This window comes from Bufo gargarizans, chromosome 2, assembly GCF_014858855.1.
Source record: "Bufo gargarizans isolate SCDJY-AF-19 chromosome 2, ASM1485885v1, whole genome shotgun sequence".
In the NCBI taxonomy this organism is placed as follows: domain Eukaryota; kingdom Metazoa; phylum Chordata; class Amphibia; order Anura; family Bufonidae; genus Bufo; species Bufo gargarizans.
In genome coordinates this window covers 371,585,331-371,605,553 of record NC_058081.1, presented here as the reverse complement: position 1 = coordinate 371,605,553, position 20,223 = coordinate 371,585,331, and the positions used below count along the sequence as shown (strand labels likewise).

General features: G+C 40.2%; 1 protein-coding gene across 3 annotated transcripts in view; it reads left to right on the top strand.

The window, feature by feature from the left end:
* The window catches only part of SH3RF2 (SH3 domain containing ring finger 2), a 132,494-nt gene that overhangs the window by 8,399 nt on the left and 103,872 nt on the right, over positions 1 to 20,223 (top strand). For 2 of the 3 annotated variants that reach the window (XM_044280751.1, XM_044280749.1), the window contains exon 2: positions 2,170 to 2,604. In XM_044280751.1, the coding sequence (XP_044136686.1) occupies positions 2,224 to 2,604 (381 nt within the window). In that variant the 5' untranslated portion in view covers positions 2,170 to 2,223. Of the gene's footprint in view, positions 1 to 2,048; positions 2,088 to 2,169; positions 2,605 to 20,223 lie in introns of those variants that run through there. The other variant, XM_044280750.1, reaches the window with a different exon arrangement.

Below are 20,223 nucleotides of genomic sequence, written 5' to 3'. Positions count from 1 at the left end.
TGCTTCAAGGCACGATAAGCCTGCCCCTTACCCCTCCTCTCTACATTGTGATGGACATCTTGCCGTGATGCACATGCGCTCTCTCACTCACCGCCTTCATTTTGCAGACTGCGCATGCGCCGATCAGTTCCACCACTCTCGCACCCAGCCGTCGCTTCTCGTGATCATTGGCTTCAGGCGCTGGAGAACACAAGCCAGTGATCACTCTTACGCTAAAGACGAGAAGTGACGGCCGGGCACAAGCGCGATGGAACTGAACGGTGCATGCGCAGTCTGCAAAATGAAGGTGGTGAGTGAGGAAGCCGGAGCAGGGATCGCGCTGTAACAGGCAGCACATGGCGCATGCGCGAGAAGAGCGAGGTCTCAGCATCACAGCAAGATGTGCATCACAATGTAGAGAGGAGGGGTAAGGGGCAGGCTTATCGTGCTGTGAAGCAAAGAGGCCGCTGCCCCCTTGACTTCAAGCTTGATTTGGAGAAGGAGCCAACAGACATTAAAACTGCCATTTTAACAAATATGAGGAGACAGAATGAGGAAAAAAAATCATGATTAGCAACACACTGGGGAATACTTTAAGGTACTGTGGTTGGTTTAATATGTGTTTTCCAGGTGACAGGTTCCCTTTAAGTAAAACACTCAGTGGATTGAATGTGCAAGGCTGGAGTATAGAATTATTATATGGGTCAAGAGTGTTGTGAAATCTGGGACATCTACCATGTATATGCAGTGACTGTTTCCAAGGAAACATTTGACCTACTTTACCTGGTTTATTTAATTGGTTTTGAATAGATTCTTCCTCACATTATCTCATAGATAGATATGGTGTCAAAATGTTACTGTGTCCTTTAGCCCAAAGTGTTTTTTCCAATATCTGATGTTAGGCCAGTTTTATACAGCTGCTTTTCCTCGATCAACTGCCCCCCAGCTGACTCAAACTCAGGGCTCATGCACAAGAATGTATTTTCTTTCCATGTCCGTTCTGTTTTTTTGCGCATCGTATGCAGAACCATTCATTTCAATGGGTCAGAAAAAAAAAAAAACGGAAGTGTGCATTTCATTTCCATATTTCCGTTCTGCAAAAAATAGAACATGTCCTGTTATTGTCCTCATTACGGACAAAGATAATACTGTTCTTTTAGGGGCCAGCTGTTCCGTTCCGCAAAATACGGAATGCGCATGGACGTCATCCATATTTTTTGCGGACCGCAACATTCATATGGTCAGGCTGGTACTTTCAGCAGCATAGGACAGTAAGAGGCAGCGAGTTTGGTTCAGCTGAGCTACGGTTGGTCCAGAAAATGCAGCTGCCATATGGCATGTTACTAGACATGCTTGTGCAAAACTTGAGTGTAGCATACCATTTAGGGTAAGAATAAGGGCAGAAATGCCTGGACATGAGCATATGACGCACATTTTTGTTTTCTCATATACCTGTTTTAACAAATTTTTGGTAAACTTTCTTGGTCTCATAGTTATCTTTGTCTCTCCACCACTTAGATCATTTAGAGTCCAGGCATCCTCAAACTGCGGCCCTCCAGCTGTTGCAAATCTAGTACTCCCAGCATGCCTGGATAGCTTACAGGTAACAACCTACAGCAGGGCATTGTGGGAGTTGTAGTTTTACAACAGCTGGAGGGCCGCAGTTTGAGGATGCCTGATTTAGACTATTTCTATGTACATACACATTCAAGTCTGGCTTATAATTATTTTGCTGTATAAACTTTATTACTTCAGAGTGAAGAGGTAGGAATGAAACGACATGACATAGTCTTTGCAGTGGGATCTGTCCACACACAATCATGTCTGCTTGCACAGAGATTATAGCCATAAATGCTGTTTACCATAAGCAGTGGCTAGGGTGAGGGTCAGTGTTTCGGAATCACCGTCTATACACCAACAACCTGTTATAGCAAAGCAACTTAGATCCTGACAGGAGGATGATGAGAAGCATTTTATAGCTTCCATTGTATTTGTGAATCATAAATGACTCACTTGGAACTGAGCTGTAAAACTAAGGTGCACATCTTGTGAGGCATTGCTCAGTAACATCTGTGGGGAAGATTTCTCCTCCAAGAAAATGCTGTGAGGTTTGAAAATCCAACGTCTGGTCTGCTGTGAACAGTGCACCTGCACATTTTATATCTTGTTAATTTTTTCATTTTTTTTCAGTGGGATGATCATGTAGATTTTATCTTCTGGTTCGTAATAAAATCCTTGGCGAAGATGGATGAATTAGTTGTCCTTGACCTGCTGAACTGCCCGGTCTGTTTAGGAAAATTGGATGCCACTGCCAAGGTGTTGCCATGCCAGCATACCTTCTGTCAGCCTTGCTTACAGAGGATATTGAAAGCCCGAAAAGAGCTCAAATGTCCAGAATGCAGGACCTTGGTAAATGGCACTATAGAGGAGCTACCGGCAAACTTGCTCTTGGTCCGTCTTCTGGAAGGCCTAAAGAATGGGCAAAGCCTGGTGAGAAAGAACTCCTTTCAAAGGGTGGGAGGACTATCTTCTACCTCTGATTCTTTTCGGAAGGGTCCAGAACAGAAGACAAATCATGAATCACAAAACAGACTGTTTCCAAAGACAAGAATGCCTATAGAAGGGGTAAGACTAAGAATTTATTATATATATTATATACGGTATAGTGTGTGTGTGCTTCTCTATTATTAGTATTATAATACATCACATATTATAATAATATCTGTGTTCCATTCTATTTGCAGTTTTTCTCTTTCTCTTCAGTTTTTATTTTTTAATTTCCAGTATTGGCAATGGTTGGTGTGAAAATGTGCCAGGGTATGTTTGATTTGGCCTGTGTTTCAGAGAATCCTTTGTTTTAGATTATGTTATGCTTTGTACATGTCTGCACTTGGAAGGTGAATTCCAGTTTTTGTTGCAAAACAATCTTCACTTTATTGCCATCAACAAAGTAAAGGCAGATGTGATGCGTTTTGGCAGATGTGATGAGTCTTGTTTGAAGAATTTAGCCAAAATGCGTCACATCTGCTTTTATTTTGTTTATGACAATAAAGTGAAAATTGCTTTGCATCAAAAGGGAGTGCAGTTCCGCTTCTTCTACTTGGATACATGTTCCAGCAACCCACCTTCTTCCAGAGTACCCACTGATCATCTCTACTTAATATGAAAAGGACAGGATGTAATGTTGGTGAATCACAGTCTTCATTAGATAAACCTGAAGGGGTTACTGCACATGATCTCTACACAGTGCTAAGTAGCAGCATTTTGCATTTTCTAGGTCTACCCCACACTAAGGCTCTTTTCACATCTTTTTGAGTGTTCGTTGACTGTATGCACCAGAAAAGCATATAGTACATCTGGATACCAATGAGTAGATCCCAGTGGATGGAACTTACCCATTGCAGATGGTACACTAACACTCAAGTATGAAAATAGCCTGAAATGTCTTCTGCCTGTACAAGTTGGGCTTACAAGGTGCAGTTTACTGTAAGAGACCTGGCTCTACTTGTCATGTGCAGTGTCATGCTATAATACAAGAAGATCCAGTACTCCTCACTTCTCCTTGCATTGTGGCAGGCTGTGTCCATAACTAATAAAACAGAAAGAGTAACCACTGTGTCCTGTCCCCCAACTATAGAGATAAAATGGTGACGCTCTCTCTTGAACATTAGCATGCGTATTTAATGGAAATCTATTATCATACAGTTGTTTAATTTTAACTGATTCAGTGCATGCTATTGCATCTTCAAAACTGCACCATACAGAGGAGCATGATGTGCCCTTCAAAACTATGAGCTGTATAGTAATTTCAGTGCTTCCCTCTCTGATTAGCCGTAAGAAAAGATACGTTGCTTCCTAGCCAATCCAGCTGGCAGGAAGCGTAATTAGTATTTGGTGCTTGCTTTTAAATGGCTCACGAAACTTCCACTCGGGAGTAGTACAGCAGGTGCATGGGGTTAGTATTTGAAGGCAACCAGTAGACCAAGGCCACCTGGTAGATCTCTGAGAGTAGATTACCAATGGATTAGTTTAATATAAAGGACTCATTAGTTAGTTGTCTTAAAAAGATCATTACATTAGACTGGGGACTTAAAGTGTCCCTGAAGGTATAATAAAAAAAAATTGTTGCATAGCCACATATCAAAGATTCTGATAGGTGGCGTCTGAGTGCTGAGTCCTTCAGCAATTGCTAGAACGAGGACTGACATAGAGTACTTATCTCGCTGCTGAAGATGGGCTCTTTAGAAAGTCATGAGCCCATCACTAGTCACTGTTCTGCAGCAAGGAGAGAGAGTGTTCTATGTGGGCGTTTCTCTCTCCTCGTTCTAGCGATCGGTGGGACACTCGGATACCAACTGACCAAAATGTTTAACATGTTGCAATGATATATTAAAAATATTTTTTTTAAGTACAGGTGCACTTTAGTACTAGCTTATTGTTACCATGCTGACTGGTACATCTCTATAGAATCTATAAATCTATAGAAATAGCGTCTGGAAATGTATTAAAAAAGTTACTTTAAAATGGTGATCACCCTGTAGAAGTACTTTATGGGGTTCAAACAGGGTCATTGTGGGAAACCAATGAATTTTATTGCAGGAGTTAGATACTTTATGTGATTTTACAACAGATATCCACCTCTCCATGGTGACCTATATCTAAGTTAACGAAAACATGGTAATGTACTGTCATTTGCAGGTTTTTCTGAATTTTGTAGAAACTGACCTAAAACCAGGGTTAGAGAATTTCGGAGAGCTTCTAAGCTTTTTCTTCCTATCTGTTTATTATTGAAGCATTTCATCACCTTCAGCACTAAGTATATGAAATTCTACCTTTTGTATGTGGATAGAATAAAATTCAGTGTAAAGAGATGATGTTTCCTCCTTTAGCCTCACCTTTTAACCTGACGTTGTAGTTACTTGTGATGTACCTAAAATTCCAAAGCTGTCAGCAGCTAATTATTATTGATGTATTGTATTTTTGAGGGCCTATGATTTCTTTAACTCCTACTTCCTAGCATTATTTTGTATTATCCTGGGGAACATTTTGCATATCTGCTTATCACTGGTAATCACTTTAAATCATACATTGAAGTACGTTGAGCTGTCAAGATATTTGTGATAAGGACAAGTTATGTTTCTTTTTGCGGTGCAGAGGTGTGGACCCAAAAGCCCATAGAAGTGCTTTGTAGTGCTTCCGTGGGCTTGCAATCCGTGCCTTCTCTCAGCAAAAGATGGGTGAAGTCCTATCTTCAGCCGTATCTTGCAGATTGCGGACCCATTCAAATCAATGGGGCCGTATCCGCACCAAGGAGTGCACACAGCCAGTATAATATATGGGGTTCGGACCGCGCTTCTGGTCCAGGTCAGTATGTAAGTTCTTAATCCTTCTTACTTCCTCGTTTACAGAGAGAGCCGAGGGCTGCAAATATCCCTCAAATAGATATCCTGCAACCAATGGAATTATAATAGTGTGAGTCCGTATGTAAGAGTAACCTGCATTGCACTGATTATACTCACACAATGCGAAAAAGACAGGGCGTGAATGCAATCCCTCCGTGGTAGGTTGTTCTTGTTCTGTCGGAACAGCCACGTTTCTATGCAATCTGGTTAGATCCCCAAACGGACTCAAATGGTGTATACCTCGGACAAATCTGTATTCCTTTTCTTCAGATTCCTGCCCAGGGCAGAAGCAGCAGACGCTGGGAATTTTATGCGTTTTAAAAATTGTCTTTTAAGAGAGTTGTCTTGTAAGTACGGACAAATAAAAAGTTTTAACAAATATATGCGGAGCTTCACTATTGTAGAAGCCATTTTTGTCCACAGAAAAATTTGCAGGAATCTGAAGAAAAGGAATACAGATTTGTCCGAGGTATACACCATTTGAGTCCGTTTGGGGATCTAACCAGATTGCATAGAAACGTGCCTGTTCCGACAGAACAAGAACAACCTACCACGGAGGGATTGCATTCACGCCCTGTCTTTTTCACATTGTGTGAGTATAATCAGTGCAATGCAGGTTACTCTTACATACGGACTCTCACTATTATAATTCCATTGGTTGCAGGATATCTATTTGAGGGATATTTGCAGCCCTCGGCTCTCTCTGCAAACGAGGAAGTAAGAAGGATTAAGAACTTACATACTGACCTGGACCAGAAGCGCGGTCCGAACCCCATATATTGTACCTGTCTATAACGTGATTAAACCCACATCACTTTTCGGACCTGCTGCATAGCATTGTTGCGGACTGGTGATATATTTATTTTTGTATCACACAGCCAGTATATTGCAGATCGTCAGTTTACAGGCACTGAGCAAGTATGGCCCTCACAGACAGCTAAAGGACTCCATGTCTGTCTAGCTGTGTTGCCTGTTGATTCTTACATCAGCTCCTTGGGTACTTTTTAGTACACAGGCTAATTTATGACATGCACCAGTATATTATAGTTAAAATATAAATATATCAATTATAGAACAAAGGACATAGATTGCACATTCATATGCTATGCATTCATCAAAAGCACAATTTATAAAACATGAACATAAGGTCTATTGTATATGTTTTGATCATAAGGGCCCATTCACACGGCCGTATGAAGGGGTCCGCACCCGTTCCACAATTGCGGATAAGAATAGGCATTTTCTATGATAGTGCCGACCATGTGCAGTCCACACACGGGCTGGTATCCGTGTTTTGAGGATCTGCAATTTGTGGATCTGCAAAACACTACGGTTGTGTGAATGCGCCCTAATGCATAGGCCCACTCATTACGTCAGTGCAACCTCTTTTACGTGGGTCCCTAAACTAATTTGGTGCAGCATTGCATGTGACTGCTGCAACACAGCACCTACAGGAGGGAGCAACCCAGCAGTCTCGCGGCACCCCTGCTGCCCTCCTGGTTTTGGGCTGCCCCACCCGACAGGCTCAGTACCACAGCAACATCAGCTGCCATGCAGCACTGCAGCTTGTAAACAGATCACAAAAGCTCATCTTTCTATGTGGTCTCAAAAAACCGACTGAGACCAAATGGGTGTTAACCCTTATGCAGTTTCCTACTAATTAACATCACCCAGGTCAAATAAGTTAGTACTAATATCATTAAAAAGAAATGGGCCTTGTTTACAGATTCAATAACTGTATGAAAAAGACTTAGATCACACATCCACATGCTATGTATTGATCTATTGTTTACAAGCAAAGTTAATAAACAAGAACATAGTCCACGTCACAGCAACCTCTTTCAAGTGGGTACCTACACTAATTTGGCGCAGCACCTTATGATGACTGCCACCACCACAATGCAGCACCTGTGGGGGGGTTGGTTGTTTGCCAGCCCAAAAGCACCCCTGTTGCCAGGGTAAGCCCCCTTGGTTCTAAATATCATAGTGAATAAGGAAAAGATAAATTATTTTGACAGTAAATAATTGATATGAATAAAAATACTATATCAGGATGACATTTTATGACCATATTACTGAATGCATGTCTGCGATCACTTGGTACCATCTTTAAAGAGACAGCATCATCCGCTTTACATGTACGGCAAATGTCGTCAAGGGGTTAAAAAAAAAGGATAAACAGCCTGAAAATGGATGCAAACAATGATGCAAAATGGCTGTGAAAAGCTGACAGTGCATCCATTTTTAACAGCTGTTCCTTTTCACTGTCATGTGAATGTAGCCTTATAGTGATCCCACAATATCCCATTATAGAAACCCTAGGTCTGTGGTCTGGGCTGGAGACAGGCTCGTACAGTGAATGCTGCTGCTATGTAATGAGAACTCAAGTTGAAGAATTGGTTGAAGTATTAAGAAGAAACGTAAGAGAAACTTCTCTGTAACTGAACAACGCTTTTAATACATGTCATGGGGACAGAAAACCACATTTATTTTCTCTGAAGAACCTGCAAGTGCTTGTAAAATATATAGAGAAAGCTCTTTTTTTCCGATCATACAGGCATGTAGTCCAATTATTAGTTTTACTGATACTGTAGAGTGACAGGTAATGAAGTCAGACAGGCAGCAGACATGCCGCTACGAGGAAGCATCAGTCTGAATTCCAAAGCAGGTAAAATTATTCATATGTATGATTCCCATCGTGCAGATCTTACTAGTGCTTTTAAGCATAAAATTAATTTCATTGAATGACTAGTTTTAAAATACAGCCTTTCAATATAATGTTGGCTGCTCAATTTCCACTCTGAGAATGTATTAAATAAGCTGTGGAAGATTTCTTTCAGAGTGGCCTGTCTCTCAGGAGCAATAATAAGGGATACATTTTTAGCAGAACACTTCTCCAGAGATATTTCAAGAAAAAAAAAAATCCAAGGTTTGTCAGGCAGTAAATTAACATGAAGTGTTGCGGCTTACACAGTGAAGAATGAAGTGCATTTAGGTCAAAGTCTATACCTCTTTAACTTCATGATTGTAAGAACATAAGCAAAAAATAGCATAAATAAAAACAATCAGACCCATCACCTGGAAAGTGCTGTTCTCCCTTAGGTCTGTTTTAATCAAAGGTCTCCATAAATCGTGTCTCCACACAAGAGAAACATTCTCTAAGGCCAGTTTCATAGGAGCATATTACACCAGTGAAGGTCTAGTGACTCAAACTCATAGCATCATTGATCCTTATGATGCTATCAGTTTGAGTCAGTAGTCCCATGGTTGGGCACAAAAATATATTTGTAATACGCTTGGGTGAAACTGGCCTAATGACAGAATGTTTTCCATCTCCCCTGTGCCATAATCCAGTCTTCCTTTTAATTAACCCATTGAAGACATATGACGAGTATGCTGGTTAGTGGTAAGCATTGTGATGAACATACTCTTTTTGGCATGCACTGGATCATTGGAAAACCCCAAGGCTGTTTCAGTCTGTTTTTAGGACATACCTGAATAGGATTAAGAGAAAAAGAACAAATCAGCGTGTTATGATTACTCAAAGTAAAAAAAATGTTAAATAAAAATGTACATGTCCTCAAGGCCAAAATTGGCCTTGGTTAAAAGAGACATAAAGGCCAAAATTGGCCTTGTGGGTTAAAATAGACATCAAGAAACTGCCAAATGTGATGTAGAAAAAGCTGTTTTGAATTGCTTTAACCGCTTAGTGACCAGCCTGTTTTGGGCCTTACTGGCCTAGCGTTTGTTTTTTATCTTTTCATCTTCGCCTTTTTTTATTTTTCTGTCTATGTAGCCATATGGGGGCTTGTTTTTTGCTGGACAATTTGTCGTTTTTAATGGTGTAAACACAACTTACTGATTAACTTTTATTAACTCTTTCTGAGAGGGGGATAGGAAAAAACAGCAATACTTTACGTTAAAAATTTAGCAGTGTTCATTTTTTGGCATAAATAACATGATGACCTTATTCTCTGGCTCAGTATACAAAGCAGGAGGACGACTCACATATGAGTGGGATACCCATGCAGCACTTAGACTGGGCATCTGTGAAAAGGTGGCGGCCCAGCCTTAGGCCCCTTAGTGACCTCCATAAAAAGGTGTATTGATGGTCACGAAGGGGTTAACCATTTTATAGAGGATTTCATGGAAATCAATGGAGGTCGAGAACACACATTTTATCAATCTAATCTTCTTACATGGGTCTATTACATATCAGAAGATTATTTTGAGTTACTGTACTTCTGTACATGAAAAGACCATTCATTTATTTCTTCTCGGTCAGGGAGGAACTAACTCTCCTTAGGGAGTGAGCTCATTTGCATGCCCTCCCTCCCTTTATTTCTTCTAGAGCGACTCCTGTAAACGTCAGCACTGTATAGCTTGCTTTTCAGTAGGTAAACCAGTTTGAACTGGGCTGGTGCCAAATAATGGAACCAGTATAGCAACTAGGGCCCAGACGCCTTGGTTTAGATACCAACATAATGGTATTATTCGGAGCAGCACTTAATTATTACATATATGTTAAATAACTATGCTTAGCACTTTTATTAGCTAGGTTAAAAAAAAGTTATTTTATCGCCAGCTTCATCAGCATTTTTTATATATTATTAAAGGGGACCGGCCTTCTTTAGATAGCTATTAATAAAGTCAAGGTTGCAGCTACGGAGACCTATTATGTGGTAACACAAATTACCCTGTAATTTCAGTCTTCCTGTAAACGCATCGAAACTGATGATATCATAAATCGAATGATCAATTTTCTTGGTATAAACATTAAAGGGGTTGACTCATCCCATATGAACCCTATCAGCTAGAGCTGGTGGACATAGGTCTTCCATGTTTTAAATAGATGGCTGTTCATCTGAATAGTAACTATTTAATGCTACTGTATATTTCATGATTTTAATTCCACCATTAGAATCAAATGTTCACCAGGAGATTCAGGACATGATAGTCGTAATGGTGGGGTTGTTTGTGGTGAGTCAGCTCCTTTAAAGGAGCTCCATATAAGAGCTTCACCTTTTAGAATATGGAACTGGATGTAAGACTATGATTTAATATATCCAAAGGACACCGATATTGTATCAAAGAAAAACTTTTTCCGTATTTTCTTTTTAGGTAGAAGGTCTTCAATGAGTTACAGAATGAAATGTGGTTGTTGTGCTAACTGTAATAAAGAGTGAAACAACTGCCGAAAGTGAAAATGCACCAAGCAAAAATTAGTGTAGAAATGAGAATCTTTCCTGCTGTTCAGTTAATCAAATTCTAAAACAGACATTGTAAAGTAGAAAATTCAGCTTTTTCTGCTTTTTCTAATATTTTGCTCAATGCCTTAGAGGGGTTCTCAGCATTGGATAATCCCTACTTGCTAGAAGAGTCTGTTAACAGTAAACTAATCACAAAGTGTCCCCTAGATGGGACTATGTGGGGGGAATCTGTGGGGAATCTGACAGTAGGGCTCCTTTCACATATGCGGCACAGCAATCTGACAGGCTGTTCTGACAGAGAATAGCCATGCCGGATTCCAAGAACTTTGGCAGGCGGTTCTCTGTCAGAAGGATAGTGTTACGGTCCCTCCAGTGACAGAGGTTAGAAGATCTGAGAGACTGGCTGCACTTTAGGTTATCTGACAGCCTATCTGTTTTCACTTGTTGCAGTGTTGTTGTTGGTAATGACCACACATCTTGTCTCAGGTGTAGCTTGTGGTCATTACTGCTCCTCTTTTTACCTGGACTCATACTTCATACCATGTGGTTGATATTCTCTGCCTGGAGTTGGAAGAGCTGGTGTGTGGTCCTCATCGGAGTTCCTGCTCATCCATTTTCTATTGAAGATAAGTGTACTTCTCTTTGTATTTTGTTGCTCCCATTTGCTTGTTGTTTACTAGGCCTCAGGGAGATGCTGGTTGTTTCATCTGGGAAGGAACCAGTAGTCTCGGACCCTGTCACTAATCCTAGGGCTTTTCAGGGTTACTAGGGCGTAGGTTTCCGGTGTATGAATATTCCGACCTTCATGGTCTATTCATGCTGACAGGAGTCAGGGCTAGGTTTAGGGTTTCCTTTGGTGGTCACCATTTCCCTTTCCCTAGCCTTGAGGCCTAGTTCCCTTACACTATGACAGATAGGCCATCAATATATTATCGGCAGTATGCCTGACACTCTACACCCCCTACTGATCAGCTATTTCAGAGTGTTTGTAGCATACAGTTCTATGCATGCACTTGCTCTCTGACATCAGACAGTCTATGAATGGCCAACTTTAATCTACGTGCGCTGTAGGTCCTAATATGGACTTCACATTACTGTAGTAAGTGGACCATACCACTACCATAATAATTATCATCTCTACCGCAGAGCAGTCTCTTCTATGTATATATGTGCTATGAGAACACTGTAACCTTTGCAGCTAGCTGCCTGTCTGCATTCTTCTCCACAGCCTTCCTTCCTTGACTATATGATGCAGTGTTTGCCATTAAAAGGTTAATGATCTCCTTTGTGACAGTGGAGGATGTCTGGCAGACTGTACATCAATAAATCTTCCACAGCTCCTTAAGTCCAACATCTTAGTGCTCAGGAGAGCAAAGAAGTACACTCAGCCTTCACACAACCTTATATTTGTGTCCGTATCCGTTCTGCAATTTCGCAGAACGGATGCAGACCCATTCCTTTCAGTGGGCGGCAAAAGATGCAGACAGCACACCGTATACTTTCGTTCCTCGCCCCTGCACAAAAAAAAGAACATGTCCTGTTGTGGACAAAAATAGAGTTTTCTATCATAGGGCTGGGCGTTCTGTTCTGCAAAATGCAGAACTCACAAGGCCATTATCTGCGTTTTGCGGTTCTGCAATTTGCGGACCGCAAATACATACGGTCAGCTGAATGAGCTCTTTGTGTGGTGAGGGGGAACCTGTAGGTGCCCATGACCTTTGGGCCTAGTTGCAACTGATGTAATCCCTATAGTTAAGCCACTGCCTCCAGATCTGCATCAAAAGCATCTCATCCAGCCACCCAGTACCCTACACTGTACTGACAAGCAGCAAGAACCCTGAAACAGCGGTCTACAAATGGAGGATTCTCTGGTTGACATATTAGGATCATAATAAGGAGTGCTGTAGATAAGCTTTTGTTCCATTCTTTATAAAGGCTGAAATATCCATTGCTTTGGTAAAAGACAAAGAATACCCGGGGGACCTGGTGTCTGTGTGTTACAGCTCTAGATTTACATTGCTTAATGTGCTAGAAGATTTCATGTTGAGTATTCCAGGTTTGTTCTTACTATGATTCAATGGTCTACATTTGAAGATTTATTTTTTTCTTGTAACACTGACCTTTTTGTACTAATGTTAAACAATTTGAAAGTGCAAATTCCAAATATCAAGTCAGAAATTATGTGTCAGAGCCAAATATTTTGCAACTAAGAAATGTTTTCTACATATTGTCTAGATTAATATGAAGTAATACGGAACTTTGTGAAGAACATATTAAGACATAATATTGTTGTCGTGTCGTACAAAAGATTCGTTTTTAAATGAACCAAAAGATCAACAGTTCTGTAAATAACTATTTGGCACAATTTTTTTCTTTTTGGATTTTCTTGAAGAGCTATGAACAGGATTGTCACATGGCAAACACCAATAGTAGTCTGGCATCAGGTTTTTGTTCCACCTGCCTTGTTATCAGTTTTCCATGGTCTTGATGCCCTTATTAGGGATGAGCGAACTTCAAGCGAGTCTGTCACCTCCATATGGCCATATACAGCGCTTACATGGCTCTGTAGCACACCTATACAGGATTGTAACAGTACCTTTGTCTTTGTCTTTAGACTTGCACCAGCAGGAAAAACGAAGTTTAATTCATATGCAAATGAGCACTCACAAGTGCCCAGGGGCGGCGTTCAGTGTGTAAGTGCCCAGGCTGCTCTGCCTTCTTTTCACTTTACTCCTCCCCAGTCTCTGCCTTTGCCCGCCCTCCAAGTCTCTTGCCTCATCGATAGGTCCAGACTTGGAGGGCGGGCAAAGGCAGAGACTGGGGAGGAGTAAAGTGAAAAGAAGGCAGAGCAGCCTGGGCACCTACACACTGAACGCTGCCCCTGGGCACTTGCGAGTTTCCATTTGCATATGAATTAAACTTAGTTTTTCCTGCTGGTGCAAGTCTAAAGACAAAGACAAAGGTACCATTACAATCCTGTATAGGTGTGCTACAGAGCCATGTAAGCGCTGTATATGGCCTTCCATATTTTTAAGTTTATGTTCGGGTTGGGGTATATGCTGAATTGCATTATGGAATCAGTTACCACGGACCATAGCCCAATTCCATAACGGAATGCCTTTAGAGGTATTCCGTTATTCTAGCATAAGTAACACAAAGGGTTAAAACTGGTACCCGCTCTGGTAGTGGCACACTATTGAAAGTCTTGATTGATACTAATTCTAAAAAAGTATACTTGTCGTGAAGGACATATACAGGGAGTGCAGAATTATTAGGCAAGTTGTATTTTTGAGGATTAATTTTATTATTGAACAACAACCATGTTCTCAATGAACCCAAAAAACTCATTAATATCAAAGCTGAATATTTTTGGAAGTAGTTTTTAGTTTGTTTTTAGTTTTAGCTATTTTAGGGGGATATCTGTGTGTGCAGGTGACTATTACTGTGCATAAATATTAGGCAACTTAACAAAAAACTAATTTATACCCATTTCAATTATTTATTTTTACCAGTGAAACCAATATAACATCTCAACATTCACAAATATACATTTCTGACATTCAAAAACAAAACAAAAACAAATCAGTGACCAATATAGCCACCTTTCTTTGCAAGGACACTTAAAAGCCTGCCATCCATGGATTCTGTCAGTGTTTTGATCTGTTCACCATCAACATTGCGTGCAGCAGCAACCACAGCCTCCCAGACACTGTTCAGAGAGGTGTACTGTTTTCCCTCCTTGTAAATCTCACATTTGATGATGGACCACAGGTTCTCAATGGGGTTCAGATCAGGTGAACAAGGAGGCCATGTCATTAGATTTTCTTCTTTTATACCCTTTCTTGCCAGCCACGCTGTGGAGTACTTGGACGCGTGTGATGGAGCATTGTCCTGCAAAATAAAAGCTTTATACTGAAACTCAAAGTGGAGAACAGGAGTCCTTCTATATTGTATATATCTGGTTTGGGAACCATCTCCTAACACCCACGCTATCCAATTAGAGAACTATCCAACCCTATAACGCCTCCTTGTGGTTAGGTAGGCGTCCGGTTCCCATGGTAACTACCTGCCCCGTTTACATGTAGCCCAATGTCTTACTTTTCTCACGGGTTTGCATTGGATGTTTACTCGGACCAGTGGATATCTTTATGTGCAATATGCATCTATTCTTATTGATATTTAGCCAATTTAGCCATAATATTTAGATATGTTGTGATTAATAATATTGTAATTGTTTTTAATAGTGATCTTTCCTGATGTGTTTCCATGTGTATCTGCTAAAAGGCAAACAACTCTATTTCTTGATTTAATCCATTCGGTGCCAAACTATTCAGTTTGTAGATCCATCTACTTTTCACATCTTGACATTTGTTTTATCTGACCCCCCCCCCCCCATGTCAAATTTCACCTGTTCTATACCTCCAATGGAGGATCTCTGAAATTTTCCTCCATGATTTTTCCTCAAATCATTTCGCAATATTATTAATATGTTCTCATGAGGGCTCGTTTCGTTCTCCCTATATATAGTTTACCACACTAGTTTATTACATGTCAGATGGTTCTGAATATTAAATTCATTTTGCCCATTTGTTGTTCTTAAAATGGGTTATTTCTATTTTGCTAACCGACAATTGTTACACAACTTACATGTAAAAAACCTTTCTTTCTGATGTTGTCTCCACTTTTACTAGTAAATAGTTGATTTGAATGTATAGATGGAGCCACCAAATTCCCTAAATTCCGTGCTTTTTTAAACGTAAATATTGGGTGTTCTGATATCTTTTCCCCTATTAATTTATCCCGCTTCAGTATATCCCAATGGTGTTTAATAATTCTTTTGAAAATCCACTCCCCCTCACTGTACTGTGTGATTATTGGAATCTTAATTGTATCTGTGTTAAGCATGCATTCCTCCTTTTTTATAGTTTTTGGTGTTTTATTTTGCAGTAGAATGTTGCGGTCCATTTTTATCACCTCCTTGTTTGATCGGTTCTAATTGATTTATTTTATAGCCTTTTTCTTCAAACGTATTGTGTAGTTATTGTGTAGAGGACTCCAGCATAACGAAAACCGGACGGATCCGTTATGCTGGCCATATACTCCTATTATGACGGAATGAATAACGGAATGTCTCTAAAGGCATTCCGTTATGCATTCCGTTATGGAAATGCTTTATGGTCTATGGTAACGGAATCCATAACGCAATTAAGCATATTCCCGAACCCAAACTCGAGCTTCAAAATTTGAAGTTCACTCATCCCTAATCCTTATCCCTGGTTTATGTTGGCACAATGACTATAGGTTTCTACCTGGTAGGCCTGTTTATGTTGTTTGGTTTATATGTAGTCTTACCTCTTAGCTTCTTCTACAAGATTAACTACCTATTAAAGTAATCATACTGCACTAGGATTGATACAGTATATTAACTCCTTTTTTCATCAGTTGGACTCAACTAAGAGTTCAATATTTATTAGTGCCAACTCTTTGGCCATTTAATCTCATTTGGAAGCACCATTCATGGCTATCTGTCACTCAGCCTTTAGATTTTAGCTTTTTTGTCTTATACGTCATTCATACTGACATGTCAAACATGGCAAATGTACATGTATGTATGATGAACTGTCCAGTTATCAAAAAAAGAAAAAACATCAATATGTCAAAACATGGACCTCACTAGAATAAACAAATGTGATATCTGAATTTGGCACATAATAATTCAGAGATCAGATTTTATCATCCAGTCAGCAAAAGTGATGTAGACCCATGACAAGCTCCACATCTATTTTCCAACGCCAAAAAATCCAATTGTGGCATTGTCTTATATATGACCAAGGCTGATGTTAAGAAGGACCTTCCACAAGAGATGTATTCTTTTTGTACATGAACAACGTGAATAAAATACAAAGATGCCTTAATAAATGCAGTAGGTTGTATGAGATTTAAAAAAGGGTCTCTTGGGTCTGTTAGTGAGGTAGAGCTGCAAAACCAGGCACAAACTGCTACTCTTGTATATGAGTGAGGCCGAGCTGCAATACAATGGAGTCATAAGTAGATGAGTAGTGCATTTTTGAACAGAAAGGAAACCCCTTAATAAATGTGTACAACCTTTTTTGTGTCTGTTCCCTCAATGCAGCAGCCCAAGTTTACACACATACTTTTTGTAGGTGAACATCTATGGTAAGCGATGCATCTGTTGTGCAACATTTACTAGAATACATGTACTGTACATGTGACTGTCAATAAAAGTTAATAATAGTAATAATAAAAATTATCAAAAAGAAAGAAACAGTGACACACAAGCACACACACAACCACTTTTTGCAGTTGCTTCTGAATATGTTGTGCAACAAGACTATGTTTTGCCCTCAGTATGGGCAGAAATTAAAGCAACTGACTATGAAATGCAGGTCAGCATATTTCTCCCATTTCAAAGCACCACTAGAGGTTGCTGCATAGGTTAAGAAAATATGTAAAAATCTATTTATATGTGTCACTGACGTGCCCGAGACAGGTGGCAGGAGATCAGTGAGACTGGCAACACGTGGTTTGATCTGACATGTTTTCCGTTTGGATCAAATGATGTCTGTGTTGTTTCTGGTGCTTGCCACACCTTCTTTCCCCAGGTGTGGCTATTAGGGTCAATCAAACTTCTCTATTTATAGTTGCTTCTCCCACAATACTGTACGGTTTATAGCTTCTGTTTGGACCTTTGGATATATTGTGGTTGGATCTCGGCTGAGTTCCTGGTGCTTCCATTGCTCCTTTTGAAGTTAAGTCTTTCCTTTCCCATTTGTATTTTGTTTGGGTTCTGTGTGTTGCATTTCCCTATTGTTTGTATTAGGCCTGAGCGAGACTTCTGTTCATCCTTCCTTTTGGAGGAAGAGGTAGTCTTGTCCCTGCCATTGGTACCAGGGTCCTATAGGGCTTGATAGGACTCTAGGTATTCCTGCGTATGAACTCACCTACCTTTGGTGTCTGTTCATACTGGTAGTCAGGATTTTGGTTTGGGTTTTCAATCGGAGGTGTCCATTTTTCTTCCCTAGTTCTCAGTCCTTATTCCCTGTTCCCCCCTTCCCTCTTATGCTCGGTGAGGTGTTTCCCTCCCACACTGAAGCGTGACAATATGTATATATGATTAGTGGAAAAAAGCATTTGTTGACCATATTCCCGCTATACAAAATATACCTAATGTAATAGTGATTCCAAAAATCTACAGCTCCTTAGAGATTGTGACTATATTAAAAGGGTTTTCCAGAACTGTAATATTAATAACCTATCCTTGAAGGGGTTGTGCATCTTTTTACAACTTTTTATGTCCTCCTTTTCCCTAGGGATGGAAGGATACTTATTTGCCTCCATGTTGTTCAGATCTGGTTCCTTTTGTCTACTTTCATTCACTCTAGTCTCAGCTTGTAAACTTCTGGCCTGGAAAAGATCGCATGTTCAGCTGCAGCTAATGACTGTCTGCATTGGTAACATGTCCCCCAAGTGGCACTTGATCCAGTGATAGCCCCTTTAAGGCACCGTTACATGGGTCAGCACTCTGTGTAAAGGTGCCACTAATCAGAAAGCATCATCGACAAGAATACTCCTTTCTGAGGAGTAAACAGGAATCTTCTTCCCCAAAAAAGGGTGTTTTGAGGGAGCAAGCAATGGCAGTAGTGATTGCTCATCCCCATATAGTGGAGGGGATTGTTACATGTAAAAGCAACTCCCCTCATCGCTCACGATCAGGTAATTATCGAATAGTTCATTCCTGAACTATGTAAAGAAGCTTTTACCCAACAACTCCACCAATCTGCTGTTTGAAGGAGCAGGCACCAGAACTGCACAACTGCAATTGCAGCAGAACTACTGTAAAATTCAGAATTACTACCCGGTGTATAGAACCGTGCTATTCCAGACAGCAGCAGACTGTTCAAACAACTCATTGGGATTTGGTGTCAGGAATTTGACCCCCATTGATAGGTCAAGGATCGGCTAAGGATAGGTCACCAGTGTTACAGTTCTGGAAAACGTCTTGAAATTAACATACACTTGGATGTAAAAATGTAACAAACTGGATTAACTTGAAGGATATTTTACCTTCTTATAATTATATATGAAATAGCTGACCTAGAAACTTTCCAGCTTCAAGTCTTCTTGACAGATTTCTAATGATATATCCTCCCAAACTAGCAATTATGAAGCGCACTTATTTGACGAAAACAAGGTGTACCATTCATTATGAGCATGAGTCACTTCTTCAGTCATTCACTAGCATGGACCATGGACACCACCTCCATTGTAGTGTTTCAATAGATGTATTTATCAGCAGAGTTAAAGTATTATGGGTGGATTGAGACAGCTCACGTTTTTATTCGTCAGCAACAAAGAACCCTATTTGTGGCGTCATTTACTAAGCCTCGGAGACAAATTGGTAACTTTAACCATTAAATAACAATTTAGGGAGGGCAGAGTTAACAAACAATTGTCTACATAGTTGTGTTCACTCTGTAGTAGGCCTCTTGTGCCATAGAAATTGCTTCGGGAGCTACGTATTTTGCAAGATTATTCTTATATGTTAACATATTCCTTTTACAATCCTCTAAAGCTGAAAAAGTTAGTAACGTGCACTTTTTTTTTAATAGGTCTATACAGTTATATACAGAAAGTGTTATACTTGGAAGCCATCTATCCTTATAGGGTGTGTCTCAAGAAGACAATCCCTTTCCGTATGCCAGGGATCCCGCTCTGTTAGCCAGAGCAGGAGATATGTTCACTCTCAGAAGCATACATCCATGTGTTATGTAGTCGGCCTTGCATTTGATAATGTAACGCTGCATATAATCCCCAGCTGCAATATCTTTTAAAGGGTTATAATTCCCATCTCGATATTTATGGCCTATCTGTGTCCAATAAAGTACAAGTCCTAGAGGATGTTGAGAAGGATGGGAATACCCTTTTCATGGGAAGCAGGATCCAGTGATGAAATATATTGTGAATTAAACACCTACAGTCATGTGAAAAAATTAGGACACCCTTTGAAAGCATGTGGTTTTTTGTAACATTTTTAATAAAAGGTTATTTCATCTCCGTTTCAACAATACAGAGAGATTAAAGTAATCCAACTAAACAAAGAAAACTGAAGAAAAGTCTTTTCAAGATCTTCTGTAAATGTCATTCTACAAAAATGCCTATTCTAACTGAGGAAAAAGATAGGACACCCTCACATGTATTCCCTCTTAAATTGGCTCAGATCTCACACAGGTATATCACACCAGGTGCACATAATTAGTAGATCGTTACTCTGCATGTTGAATGAGGCTTGCCCTATTTAAACCTCAGACATTTAGTTTGGTGTGCTCCTGACTGTTGAAGTGAGAGTGAGCACCATGGTGAGAGCAAAAGAGCTGTCAGAGGACTTCAGAAAAAAGATTGTAGCAGCCTATGAGTCTGGGAAGGGATTTAAAAAGATCTCAAAAGATTTTGAAATCAGCCATTCCACTGTCCGGAAGATAGTCTACAAGTGGAGGGCTTTCAAAACAACTGCCAACATGCCCAGGACTGGTCGCCCCAGCAAGTTCACCCCAAGAGCAGACCGCAAGATGCTAAAAGAGGTCTCCAAAAACCCTAAAGTGTCATCTCGAGAA